The sequence below is a fragment of the Amblyomma maculatum genome, chromosome 2 (genome assembly GCF_055883805.1).
Source record: "Amblyomma maculatum isolate TAMU_Amacu chromosome 2, ASM5588380v1, whole genome shotgun sequence".
Lineage (NCBI taxonomy): Eukaryota > Metazoa > Arthropoda > Arachnida > Ixodida > Ixodidae > Amblyomma > Amblyomma maculatum.
The window spans coordinates 96,223,442-96,238,007 of NC_139345.1; the positions used below are offsets into that span (position 1 = coordinate 96,223,442).

The 14,566-nt window shown below is 40.9% G+C and overlaps 1 protein-coding gene across 1 annotated transcript in view; it reads left to right on the top strand.

The window, feature by feature from the left end:
• Positions 1-12,189, top strand: part of LOC146199313 (NBAS subunit of NRZ tethering complex-like) — a 95,883-nt gene extending 83,694 nt beyond the window's left edge. The window contains exons 52-57 of the mRNA XM_084594782.1: positions 2,363-2,471; positions 3,573-3,659; positions 7,161-7,303; positions 8,804-8,933; positions 10,977-11,105; positions 11,814-12,189. Of these exons, the coding sequence (XP_084450908.1) occupies positions 2,363-2,471; positions 3,573-3,659; positions 7,161-7,303; positions 8,804-8,933; positions 10,977-11,105; positions 11,814-12,116 (901 nt within the window). The 3' untranslated portion in view covers positions 12,117-12,189. The remainder of the gene's footprint in view (positions 1-2,362; positions 2,472-3,572; positions 3,660-7,160; positions 7,304-8,803; positions 8,934-10,976; positions 11,106-11,813) is intronic.
• The last annotated feature ends 2,377 nt before the right edge of the window (positions 12,190-14,566 follow it).

Sequence of the window (14,566 nt, forward strand, 5' to 3'; positions counted from 1 at the left end):
TAGATAAATGAGGATAATATAAAAAAAGAAACTGGTCAATACTTCTTGAGAGACCGAATCTGGGCTCGACTCGTATTTATAATCAAAAGAGCCATCGCTCCAGTCAGCAGTCAAAGGTCCCGCGCGGTCAGCCATCCGAAAGTAACTGCACGCACGAAGAGCAGACTTTTGGTGGCCCTCACAACGGAGATACCTGGCACGTTGTGAAATCAAGATGACAGAGGGAGGTGAAAAGAGGCTAAAACAACCTCCTTTGCTGCTGCTAGCCACAAGCAAGGACGCGGCAAGAGAAAGCCAAAGGAGCGATAGAGTCATGAGTCGACCTATTGGAGAGGCAACGTAGCGAGCCCCTGCATGGCGTCGTAGCAGACATGCCAGCAGAATAAAAATAAAAACCTACAAACCTGTGGCAGATAGCAGAACAATCCTTGAACCTGTAACCGCACAAATGCGCCACGAAACGCACATATTACATGATCCCTTAGCGCGATAGAATAGCACGCGTGGAGCGACCACGCCCCCCAGCAAAAAGGTAGCGGAGTGGGCGTGGTCACACCATACTCTTCTGTATATACGTACCAACACAACGCGGGGCGAAAATACAAACTTGTGGAAAGATTTGACAAATGGCGCAGCCTGTCCAAGCACGCCAGCTTCGCACTCAGGCACAAAGTTTTGAATGCATGATAGAGAATGTACCGTTACGTCAGTGACACTGTGGGAGGGAAGCGCGAAAATGTACCATTACATTCGTGACAGCAAAAGGGCTAATGATTGGAAGATTATTTAACAAAAATTAACTAATTCTCATATTACAAAACCAATAATTAATGTTAACAGTTAATTATTTCACATTAATTATTGTCACTGATTATATCTGCAGCAATTTATAATTTTATTTTGAAATTAAAGCCCATCAACATCAAAGATTAGCCCCTTTTTAAATTTATTTGATCGGGAATGTGGCTCGAAATTTTGATTATCTCAAAGCTCATTGAGTTTTCTTTCACACATTGCACACTTATAAAATGGCATCTCTTCACATGGCATTATTGTCAATTTCAGTTAATTAAGCATTCAATAATTAATCTCTATAATAAGGCAGCAGTCGGGGCTAGTTGGTTCAGCATTTTCGTAGTGGATAGCATTAACTTGTACAACTTGTACAGGACGAGCACCCATCCTGTACATGTCTATCTCTCCCATGCCATCTTGAAAAAGTTTGTGCTATCTATCGCAAAAGATAAAAAGTCGCCTGATATAATTCTGTAGCAAAATCGGTTTAGCTCATATTTTATGCTCTTTATTCACAGTCTTACAATTAACATTTTTCATGTTATAAGCAACATAAATGGCTTCACATCGTTAGATGTATTGAAAGAAGTCAACAGTTATTAGAGCCAAGGTAAGCATTGGGAAAGGTCTTTTCTTTTTTTTTTTTTTTTAAGGTACCTTTATGTAGAAAAGGAGGTTTTTCACACACCTTCCATTCTCTTCATTTGACCACATTCTGCAAGGCACTCGCGGTGTGACAGCACATTCCACACCAACCCTGAACATGGGTGGTACGGTACTTGTGGTTATTCTCAAGGGTAGGCTATACACATGTTTACATTCGAAAGTCAAAAGGGAGGCAGCCACTTCTATAGTTAAGTTTGCAAAGCATTGCTTATAGTATGCAGAGGTCATGGGCTTGGATTCCACTGGCAGCGTGTGGTTATCTTTTCATTTACTTTCTGTAATATTATCGTTCGTATAATATTATTATGTAGCTAATTACATATGCAAATCATCCACTACCATAAAATCTATAGAGTTTAGTTTATGGGGTTTAACATCTCAAAGTTACTCAGGCTATGAGAGACGCCAAAAAAAACAATAAAAAAGCTGTCCCAAATACCTTCCTTAGTTTCATTGACTTTCGGTTTCTTTCATACATGTATCCCTAATAAGTCCCTTTTCTTTTCAGCCTTTGTGTTTTCTTTAGCACTGCTGACTGTCTTGTAGTGCTTTGTAAGGCTTTGTATCACTTGTCTCCCTGAAACCTCTTCTGTGCACTCATTGGTGCAGTGTGCAAATGTAAAGTTCATTTTAATTTGGCAATTTCAGGAACATTCTTTCTTTTTTATCAATAACTTTCCTTTCCTTTTTCTTTGCCAGTTAAGACATTTGTTATGCTGTCGTTTTTTTTTATTTGGTTACAAACACATGGAGCAAATTTTTTCACACTGTGGCTCCACTTACTGCAGCCTTTTGTTTTTCATTCTTTTCTTCATTGCTAAAGGTAACCTTTAACAAGACTTGCGTTTTGAGGTGTGCTTGCTATTATATTCCTGATATTTTTTTTTTCTTGCCTTCACAGCGAAGATATGTTTGTTGGTGACATGGTACTTGACTTGCTGCGGCCATTCTGCCTGGACAGCAGCGTTGCAATTCATGTGCGACTCAAGGTGTTGGAGATACTCGAGAAGGTACTTCTGCTGTTTGCATTTCTGCGTCATGGCAAACTGCTGCTCCAGTTTTCTACGCGTCTTTTTTTTTCTTTTTTATTTATTTTTTTATTAATTAGTCTACGGGAACTCTACTCCTCTAAGCACCTGGTTATAGTGGGTACGACCGAGCTATATTGTTGCAAATATTTGTGATGTTTGTTTTTTTCTCATCCTCTGGTCAAATGTCAGATAGACGGGATAACAGCATAGGCAATGACGCAAACGGCAGACAACGGTCATCATTTGTTGGGAAAATTTGTGTGGGAAAATTTGTGCCCGCAAACAGAAGTAATTTGGCAACAATGGCTTTAATTGCATTTGGCAGCTGCTGAGACCAGGATCAGTGTGGCTGCCAGTTGCCCTGAGTTCAAAGGTCGCAATGAATCATTGAGAGAAGGCACTTATAATACCTGTGACAATCTTGAACAATCTGGAAATAGTTGCACATGACTGCAGCCACTGCAGAGCAGCCTGCTCATCTCTCGCTTCACAAATGGAATGATAATGCCTTGTTCCATGACTTTGACCAGGGAATATGAAAAACTCAAAATTATGAAGCTTAATTCAGTAAAACATGTCGGGCTGGTTGATGCATTGCATGAAAAAATCCAGCCTCTTTCTTTCTGCACCTGTTTTTTCCTATGTGCATTTTCTTGGCTGGTTAGTCTTTCTTTATGAAGCTTCATGGCGATATGTCAATTGACAAACACTCGTGTTTATGGCTGAAATAATCGAAACTACATATCATTACGTGTTTATGGCTGAAATAATCGAAACTACATATCATTAGTTTTGTAGCAATATTGCATTGTATCAGTGAATTGCTTGGCTCCTTAGGCATAATATAATGACTTTTGAACATGCCATTGCTTCTCTGATGGAGAGCTTACTGTAACCTCTGTCTTCTTTTTCTCTTACTCTAGATATCCAAAGACGTAAGCATTTGTGTTAAATTTTAATATGCTTGTAGTGTTCGCATTATTCTCAAATGCAATGAAGTGTTAATTCCTGTACATAACTGTGCACTGTACCACCTGAAACACCGAAAGGTTCTGATGCTGCATGTCGCACATTTTTCAGAACGTCTCACTGAGCAGTGATGATGAGAATCTCTTACTCCTACTTCAAGTACAGACGTTGATCTGGTCCGAATGGCCAGACTATGAGGTAGGTTGTGTGAAGCTACAGGTCGCATTTACTGCATTCTTGGTCGCTCATCTTCTGCGTCAGCGTCTATAGACCAGATTCTTCAGCCGTTCTCTGGTGCGGCCATTTTGTGGCGACTGGCGCGCCACCGCCCAAGAATTTCCTTGAGGATTGCGGGGCTGGGGATCTCCGCGGCCACGCCTGCATGGTAACCGCGATTAGCTTGCCTTTGGGCCCTAGAGAATGTTGCCAAATATTTTCACTGCCCAGTTGTGCAGGAGCAAGCTTATTTGCGTTGTCATAGAGTTAAAATCGACGCATTATTTATGGGATTTTGTGTTACATTCAAGTTTATTGTGTTGGTACTCAGTACACAGCAACACTAATGCTGCTGTTTCGGTACCCTGCAGCCGAAAAAAAAAAATGCTTTTCTAAACAACTGCAAGCATTACTCGTATGTGCAAGCTCATATATAACTCCGGCCAGTTCCATAGCGCTCTTCACGCTTCCTGCCGGCCATGGTGAACCTCACCAATTAAACTCTGTGTTGTCGCCTGCGGGTGGTGCGCCAGTCACATAAAAAATCATCGCTTTGTGCTCATCTGTGGTGCCAAGCTAACAGCGGGCAAGTTTTGTTGCTCATTATTTCTAATCGCTGTTGCATTAAGATTGCTCATTATTTCTAATCGCTGTTGCATTAAGATTGTTTTTAATGCCTGGAATATCTATAAAATGTCCATGAAACTGTTGAGCCTGCATGTGATGCATAATACATCTTTTTAAATCCTGCACGCACATAGTAGTCGTACATGCCAAAAAAAAAAAGGAGCAAAGAAATGCTAGCTAAAGCATATGGGATATGAAGTTTAGAATCTCAAAATGGCATCAGCTATGATGCACGCCATAGGGGAGTGCTCCAGAAATTTCAACCAGCTGCTCTTTAACGGGCGCTGACATTACGCGCTACATGGGAGCCTTCCGCTTCACCTTCATCGAAGCGCAGCGGTCGCTGCCGTGGTCGCACCTACGTCTTCGGGCTTCTGTAATCAAGAGTCCCAACCACTGAGCCATTGCTGTGTGGCACAACAGTGTTCCCTATCAGTTATAAGTCTTGAATAAATATTTACAAAGTAAAGATAGTATCTCGCAACTTCTGCAGCCAGAAGATGAGTAAAATTTTATTTCGAAGCTGTTGGCATGTGTGAAACCGCTCCGCACCCATTTGGGCCAACGTCAGATCCTGTAATGATATTGTGTTTATTCGTTGCGCCTCAGGCAGATACCAACTGCGCTCAACCATTTTCCACTCAACTTCTCTCTGAAATACGGAAATAACAATTTGTATTGCTGGTGGTCATGCTTAGATTCCCAAAAAGGAACAGTAAAAGAAAGCCAATGACAAACCACTGATGACCAAAAACATAAGCGTTTTGCCTAAGCAACCTTCAGCACGAAGTTCGCTGATCTTGTTACAATAAAAAAAGACAAAAAAATATGCATCACATGCACAAAATCAAAAGGCAAAAAAAAAAAAAAAAAAGTTATTCATTTATTACATGTGAAGGGCAGCCACGAAAATAAAAAAAAAGACACCAACGCATTGCTGCATATAAACGGTGCTTTCCAGTTCGTAACCCGCTTGGTGAATACCCTCGGATATTGCGTAAATGAGGGAACAGTCCGCTTCAAATTACTACAGTACTTTCTAGAAGAGGGAAAACGATGCACAGCACGCACCTGCATGTATATATACTTCGTCAGAAAAGCAGAGGCACCCCGGTCCAATCAGGATCATGTGCACTACAATAGGCAATTGTGCTCCTATACGCCTCTCACCCCCAAATTGGCGGGAGTGACAGTAGGAGCACAATTCTCTATTATAGTGGTCAATGGCGAGAGGCACTTGGAGCACAATTGCAAGGCCTCCTCTGCCTTTCGCAGTGCTGCAGATATCTTGTGAGACGAAGTATAGATGGCAGAGCGCGTTAATGACATAATTGAAGAACGCTTGCTCACGAACACGTATACGCGAGGCGCCCGCACCACCCGCAGTTCCTGGGCCGCGCACACTCAACAGATGGTGCCTAGGGTCGAGACTAGAAGCGTGCTAGCAGCCTGCGTGCAAGGGTAAAAGAATCTGGTCTATAGAAAGATGCAGCCTGTAGAAACAGAAACTTTATCAGCCCACTATATTTCCTCAGGGTTACTTGATCTCAGTGTTAGCTTCAGTTGGTTCAAGGCACTACTATTGTTGTCGTTCTGTTGCCCAGAATCATTACAATTTCTAAAATGCAGTGAAGAAAATCATATTTATAAATAGAACAAATTCAAGTTACCTTTTATTCCCAAAATGTGCTCAGGGGGCTTCTAGGAACATCATTGTAAAGATGTGAAGAATATATTTATCTCCTTGATACTTTTTTAGCCTTTTATGGTCATACATTTAAAGAGAAATACTGTAACCAAGTTTTTATTGAGCAGTGTGGAACAAATTTTCATTTAGAAACTAGAGCCATGCTATCTTTATGCTCTGTAAAAATACCATCTGTATTGATTTCTTCGTAAAGGAGTAAAATGAAAATTGGAATTTGTTAATTCACTATTAACAAAGAGGTAGCACAGAAAGGGACAGATGAAAATCTTTTTGCTTCTGCACTCTCTTTCATGTGTGCAAAAAAAAAAAAAAGAATTAGCGTAGCGTTCTTTTATGCCTTCTCCTCTATTGATAAGCTTTGATATCACTCTTGGTTTTTTTCTTTGTTAAACTCGTCGTTTAAACATTATAGTAAGATACAACACTAACAAACAGTTGGTTACTGTGGACTATGGTCCACAATATTCTGTAACACTCTACTAGCCAAACACAACAGTAAACAAAATCAGCTTTTTGATGCTTGACTATATCAAACAAGCCAGAGGCACCAATATTCTCGAGCTTACAATTTCTTCTGATGGTTAACTTAAGACTCAGTTTAGTTAATGGAACTCAACATCTTAAAGTAACAACAGGCTATGAGATATGCCATAGTGGAGGGCTCCAGATAATTTCGGATGCCTAGGGTAATTGAGTGCGCACCGACATCACTCAGTACAGGGCCATAACCACCGAGCCACCCCAGCAGAGACTGATGTAACAAAAAGTTTTATCCCCCAAGTTGAGCCAAACTCGTCACAAGCCAGCTGTTATTCCTGGCTCCTGATGAGCCCAGCTCATACTGTATTTTAGGGTACTCTGTGTCTGGTTTGCAGCAAGTTGGGCCCATCCAGTACAAATCTTAGTTGAGCCACTTTGGTACAATTTTCTTTTTTTAATTTATGTTAGGGAGATTAACAATGAACTGATTTTTGTCACTGAAGAATTCAGTATGATCCTCACTGCAGACCAAGTTGTATCTTGCTACAGCATCTCGATTTTATGCTTGAAGCAACTGCAGCTCAAGATGGCAATTCATGGCACACATGAGCTGTACATGTATGTCTTCTTTATCTAATCCTTCTCATGTTTTTGTATTTTCTTGAAAGCTGGACGAATGCACCACGCTGGATGCTGACACGAGGCAGGCCATGTTTGACGAACTCCTCGATCGGTGCAGCACACTGTCAGGCTTTGCTGTCCTTGGCAAACTGCTTCAGTGTGGTGACCCTTTGGAATCTATGTCACAAGTGTATGGACCCTCACTCTTTGCTTTCGTTTGGCTTTTTACTCTTTTATAGTTGTCTTTGCATTGTGTTTCATCTTAGCTTTATGAGGACACCGCTGTAAACGCTGCTTGAGGGATATGTACCTCAGTGACAGCAGCCTCCTGTGCGTAAGTAGAGAGCACTTTGGCACTGTGGCAGAATATTGGCTCATAGACTCGCTTTTATCGTATTTCCAGTCACAAATGACTAACCTTCATTAAAACTTCTATTCGGGCGAGTTGGTTGTTCATCTTAATGTAGAGATTTTAAGCTTGAACAAAGAACAGCGCTTGTGTGCGTGTGTCACCTCTCTTATCCTTGTCTTTGTCTGCGCTTAAAATCCCTACATCAAAATGACTAACCTCTTTTTCCTGAGTGACTTCGTTTAAGTTATTTGGTGGTTTTTTGGTGAAAGTTGGCATTTCATACAAAATAATGTGGTGTGGTGTAGTCACTGAACACAAATGAGTGCCCAGTGATTTATGGATAAGGTAAACGGGCACATTTCTGGTTCACCTATTTCTAGTAGCAAAATGCTCTTAATATTTAACAACGCCATGGCATATTTCTAAGAGCACAACGAACCAGAACTCAGAAGAGAAGCAGACATAAAACAACATTTGTCAGCATATCAAAAGGCTCTCAAGTGATCTGCATTCCACCACTCTTCACCGCACCACAAAAATGTTAAAGCTGTCCTCATTAAAATCAGTTATTGGCAGTTAAAACCAGTGCTCTTGCTCTCCCCCGTCAACTCATACATACCAACATGTGAGAAAGAAAAAATTAAAGAAAACAGATAGCAATCACACCCTTTCTCTCTCTGCCTGGTCCCACCACATCACATAGGCGTGCAAGGTAAGATTGGCCGAGATTCCTCACTCTACACCAAAATAGAAGGGTGGCTAAGAACACGTGTTGAGACGTTGCTCATATCGGTTGTGGAGAACAATTTTTGAAATTTATAAATTGTACGGTCCACACAGGCCTTCTTAATTTCACTTCAATACTCACAAAGACCATCTCTACAAATCTTTTGCGCTCTTATACAAGTCAGTATGAATGCTTATGGCTTCTTGTTCTTCTGAAGGGTAATGGTGCCAGTAAGTGCAGAGAAGATTGGTGTTTGATCATAAAGGCACAGAACTACCAAATTTTCTGGCTTGCAAAAAGCAGCGGTTTAGTCTGCATCTAGCCATTATGGCTTTACATGCCCGAACAACATTCTAAAGCAATCACTTCCAGCAAAATACTCATGTTGGAGGTTCATATGAGGTGTCATTTGACATAAATGCCTTGATACAGTGAAACGCTTTAACTTATCTGCATGTTACCATAACAACACATGAAAACACCTTGGCTTGCAAGAGATGCATCCTAGTATGTATATGCATTGCATAGCTGCTGTGAAATGTGCATATTTATTGGTGAATATATATTTTTTCCACTCATTTTCACTTCCCTACTGCTGTATGGCTTTTCAGAGATCCAGAGAAGAATCCTTGGACTCGTTTAATAGGCCAGCTGCTCCTTATATGTGATGGAAAGTCGGCTCTGGATGCTGCTGAAAAACTGTTTTTGGACGCTAGGAAGAACTGTAACCTCAATTTAGCAGTGAGTATTTGTGCATTGTTGTTGCCTGCAGGTCTTGCATTTTATATACCTGTATAAAACCCTCAATTCGTTTTCATCATGCATTTAATTTATTCGGTAAAATGTAAGGCAACGTTGCACAGGCGGCCTCCACAGCCTTTGCTTAGAAGCAGAAATAGTAGCAAAATCACTTATTGGTTAGCGCACTTTCTGTATTGTTGCTGACTTTCACCCGAGGATGGCATGAGAAACTTCTTTGATGGAGTTTTTTCTAATAGTACCGTATTCACTCGCTTATAACCCGCACCCCTAGCTTTGAACTCTGTGGAGGGGGGGAGTCCTCGAGTATAACCCACATGTTTATGTGGGGAAAAAAAAAAAATGAGCACTAGAAAGATACAACTGCACACTCAATCACTTCGTTTTCAGAACATTTATTCAGACAACGGCCACAACATCACTGGTTATTTGATTCTCTATCGTCGCCACTCTCAAAGACATAGTCGTCCTCGGAACCATCCAAACTGTTACTGAGGGCACATTTTTTGAAGCTCTTATGCACCAAGTCAGCCAGTATCGTTTTCAGCGCATGCACGATCCACTGACAGAGCAGTGGAATATCGGACCTTCGCACGCATCCCGTCGGTGTGGGAGCATAAAGGCCGTCGGCCGAGTCGCACTCATGGTGCCAAAACAAAGCAGGTCAACCGTGCAAACTGGATTGACTGGGTGTTGAAGCAGCACCAGACAAAAAGCCCAACAACCGCTGGCTGAACAAAGCATGACCAATGGCGTGAAGAATAAACAGATATTGAGGAAGAAAAAAAAACCAGGAGGAAGGGCGTGCAACCTCCACAAGGCAACCTTCTCTGACGCCGTTCCCTTCTCTCTCTTGCACGCAATGATTCTTGTGAAATTAGCAAACATAGTTACTAGACTCAAACACGACAGGGTACAGTGTATTCTTTAGCGACTTTGGATGCTCCAGCGGAAAGCCTGCTGGAATGGAATACCAAAAGTTGTGCACCTCGTCGTAGTGCATAAGTTACTTTGTTTACAAATGCTGCATTGTACTCCATGTTTATAGGCACACTGGTGAAAACTGCATGTAGCCTTTTCGTCCACGGATTCGTCGGGAGGATTACAGATTCGAAAAATGTTGCATGCCTGGCGAACTGGCTGCAGCAGCACATGTATTTGAGGTCTCCATTTCCTAAACGAAACAGTCGATTTTCGTCTCGAACAATTCATGCACGTGCCGTGACAAGCAAACGTTTTGTTTCTCGAGGAGTACGCATTACAGGATACTCATTGTTGACTAATTTCCCATGATGCTTTCCATTATATTTTTTATGGCTAGGCTTCACCCATTCGCCACGGCACTACCTTCTAGTTTTTTCTTCCTCCATGCATAGTGCCAGTATGTTCTAGGCACTTTACTCCATGTGAACAGACTATGCTATGGGTGTGGATTTGGCTATGCCTTTTGTTGGCTCTTTATCGGCTTGACAAGCATCGATGACAATGGGAATGGCGGAATACACGGGGAGCCCGCGCATTGCCATATAGCCACCGCCCTCCCTCCTTAAAAAGAATTCTCAAATAACCTGCACCTCGATTTTTTACACGCATTTATTTTTATTTTTATCATTTTTGTGCTGGTTATATGCGAGTAAATATGGTATAGGAAGTGAAGCTTTATACATGTTACCATGTTTGAAACAACTGAAATTTATACTTTAATGTTGTTCTGAACCTAAGCAAAAGTGATAATTTTTTATTAACATTCTTGAAGTTCATTGTTGTCTCATTTGCTACACAAGCTTTGCTCAAGCAAAAAATAGTAGCACTATACTATGTGGCTGAACTTCAGACAACACACCTGTTTCACTTTTGTTGACCTCAAATGATGTTGATAAAAAATACTGATTGCATTGAATCATTTGGGTGTATATTTTGTCAATTTGTTTTGTTAGTTCACATGTGCAGAACCACTTGGTTTCTTGAAATTTCGTGTTGTTAGCTGTTAAGAAATTATCAAATGCCTTTTTTTGTCTGTTGCAGTGTTGCCGTTATATTTTTGGCGAGCTTCAGAAGAAAAACAGCTTGATTCACATACTTAGGTCATTTCTTCAAACTGACCTTACACAGCTTCATAATGATGCACTAGCAGTACTCAGGGTTGTTGACCAGGTAAGTGACCCCATATGTGTCATTGTCATAGCTAAGTTATGAAATTTTAAAAAGAAATGTTTGCATATTTTAACAGTTAGGACAGTTTTGCTTGCCACATGAGGTTATCTGTATGCTTAAATGTATGCTGTTACAAATGCACTAACAACACCCAGTTGCATAATCACGTCATATACTGTTTTCCCTTTCATATATGCTATGCAGCTCAAGGCCTTCAGAATAGTATTTTTTATGTAATATGTCTGAATGCTCTTTATACTATGGTTCCCGTGTGCTTTTGCAGCTTCATTTTTGTAGTCAGATAAAAATGATGTGTCAGAATAAGGGTATATAAGAAGCTGAAAGTCCACGGAGCAGCATTGTAGCTGCAGATGTATGCGTGTATGTGGAACTTAGTTTTATATATGCGAAAAAAGCTCACCCTCTGTTTAATATGTACTGGACCTTTTCATTTTTACAGAAGAAATCCTTGTGCATTTAGTCTTACACATTCATCACCCATACTTAAATTGTTGCACAGGGAAAGAGAAAGTGATTTAATGAAAAGAAAGGTGGAAAGGTCAGCTAGCAGTAAGGTGACCCCTGGCCTGCTACTACATGTTTGTGAAAGGGGGAGGGGGTATTTACTCAGTTTTTGTTATTGGCTGAATTATTCCTACTCCTAGTGATCTGCTGGAAAGTTGTCTTGTTTCACTCCATTTGTTGTAGGTCTCGAAATCTGACTATGACGAGACAGTGCTGAACAGGATTTTGCAGCTGAAGTTACTCCCCAACGTGGTAGCGACACCATTGTATGGACCAGTTGTGGAGCATCTGATTGCCAATCGTGGCACAGCGGAGCAGCACTTCAGCATTGAGGCAGCTGTGAAGAGCCTCACTGATGCCAATATGTTGGCAGAAGCCGGCACACTTTTGCTGCTGTCGTCTCGCACGCATCCTGCTTTGTGCACCTTTAGCACAGCTGTGAACACTGCAAGGCGGTGGCTGCAAAGGACGGCCAATGAACCTTAGTGAACTGTATGCACGCTGAAAGATATAGATTCTTATGAAAAATACATTGGTGCTGGAATCAGCATTTATTTTTATTTAATCTCTGTTTGCTGCGACTTGTTCTTCAGCCCTGTTGCTGTTTTGTGTGTGCAAAGCAGCATTGGGTCAGCATGATTGCAGGGCAGTTTTTTGTTGTATTTTTTGTATGCAGATGCATTAGTCCGTCTTTTTTAATGTGAAAGCATTATATCTATACCTGGGCGGAAACACCGGCGGCGAACATCCAATGGCATTGGACGAGTGCAGTGGTCCTTGGTGAGTAAGGGGTTGTGATTCATGGAAGAGAAAGCAATAATGATTGACAGTGCATAAGTAGTGAGTGAATGACAGTTAAGCAGTTAAAATTAGTGAACTGAAGTGGTGAAGTGCACTGAACGTAATGAAATGAAAGGTAGTAAAGGAGTAAGTAGCGACTCATAATTAGTGTGGCCTATTTAATGAAGTGTAGTTAATGAATAAAAATGGCAAAATGCACTGATTATGAAATAGATAGTGCTTGAATTGGAGGCATCGAAAAATTAATTTGTGACGCCTAATCAATAGGATAATAAAACTGCCAAAAATGCTTTCAGTATAATCAAATGAATGATACTTGAACTGGAGGTAGTAAAGGCAGCAGCAAGCACTAATTAACCCTAGTTAGTGAAAAGTAAGTAGTGAATAAAATGGCCAAAATACCCCATACTCGAAGTAGTAAAGGACATAGTAGTGGCACTTAATTAGCAGCCCCTAATTGACAAATAGCAATTAGTGAATGAGCAGACTTAAACTGCAGGCAACTGTGTACTGATGGGCAATAATGTTATTAGTCATGTAAAGTGTGATGATATCATAAAAAGTGTTGGAAGAATTAATAACATCAGAGAATGGTCACTTTAATTCAAGGTGGTCTGCAACATTTCATGAGGGGAAAAGGAAACTTCAAATGAGGGGAAGGGTAGGAGCTCAATGCTCACATTGTCCGCACGCGGTCTTCACGTGAAAGTGGCGTTAGCAGTATGCCAAGCAGGAGGAAGTGCCATGTGGCACTCATTCAGCGAAAGCAGCAAAGAAAGACTCAGAAGAATTCACACACATGCTTCACATTCATTTCACATAAGGAAATAAGTGACCCCGTCCCCCCGAAACTTTATTGATGCTGAAAGCTAATGAGCGTCGGGACTGTGAGACAGAGTCTGGTAATTAGAGGTGTGTGAATATTGAAATTTTCAAACATGATTTGAATATGAAGAAAATATCAGATAGCAGATCAAACTAAAAATAACTTAGCATAATGAATAATAAAACCTCACTAACTGGGCCTCGAAGACTGGAAGAAATACTACCACATTGAGTTACAAAATACTCCCCTTCACTCAAGGAAAAACTGGAAGCCAAATATGCAAAAATATGGTGAAGCCTTGAGAGAAGGATCCATTACACAAAATACAAAACACCATGACCAGTGTACACTTTCAGCATGGTGGAAGATTGTGGATGTTAGCGGGGAAAACGCACTTAATTACCGAATGGCGAGGTGCTTCTAAAAGAAATTTAAAAATTATCATCGAAGGAAGCTCACAGGTAAGCTTTGGCGGTTGGTATATATATACAGCCTGGTGGCAAAGCTTTGTAAGCAAAACTATGTGGCCAGGCTATGTTTTGGCCTAGCGATAGAAGCTCATCTATCACTATCACACCTGCTGTTCTGTGCACAGGAGAGGTACGAGTATTACAATGCACTGTGCAGTAGGTTGAACTTGGACGATCGCTTTTCCTACCAATGACATCTCAGCCCTCCCTGCCCTTCTTTGAGAGCCCTACGCAAATCTCTGCAAGGGGCTTTTCCACATATTGCATTTGACCAAGACAAGATGGTGGAGCTAATGCAGGAAGAGCTGTGAAAATGGCAGGGTGGGCACCATAGGTGTGGGTTTTAAGCAAAACTTTACGTATCAAACAAAAACCATGTCTTTTCACACTGCGAACTTTCTAAAGCAGCTACATAGTCGTCCACCTTATTTATGTGATTTGTGTAAAAGTCCACTCGCAGACTTTTTCGAGAGGTGTAAGCCTAGCGCTGCTGTGACCGATCCATGCAATAAATGGCTGAGAAGAAAGCGAAGAGGATGCCATTTTACTGTTTTCCTGGCATTGTAAACTTGATCACAGGTAATTTGGAATGATAGTGTAGTTTTCACATGGCCAAAAATAAATGAAAATTGGTGCTGTATTCGGTTGGTGGGGATTAGTACTCAGAAATTTTTTGATAATCAGTAGTTGTTGAATATTTTTTTACATATTTGAATATATGAGCCAGATAGCAAAAATACTTTATTCCTATTCTAAATTTCGAATGTTCGCATTTTCTTACGGAAGATACAAATTATTAGGATGCATTGCGCTGCTATATTGTCATGCTATATTCTTCC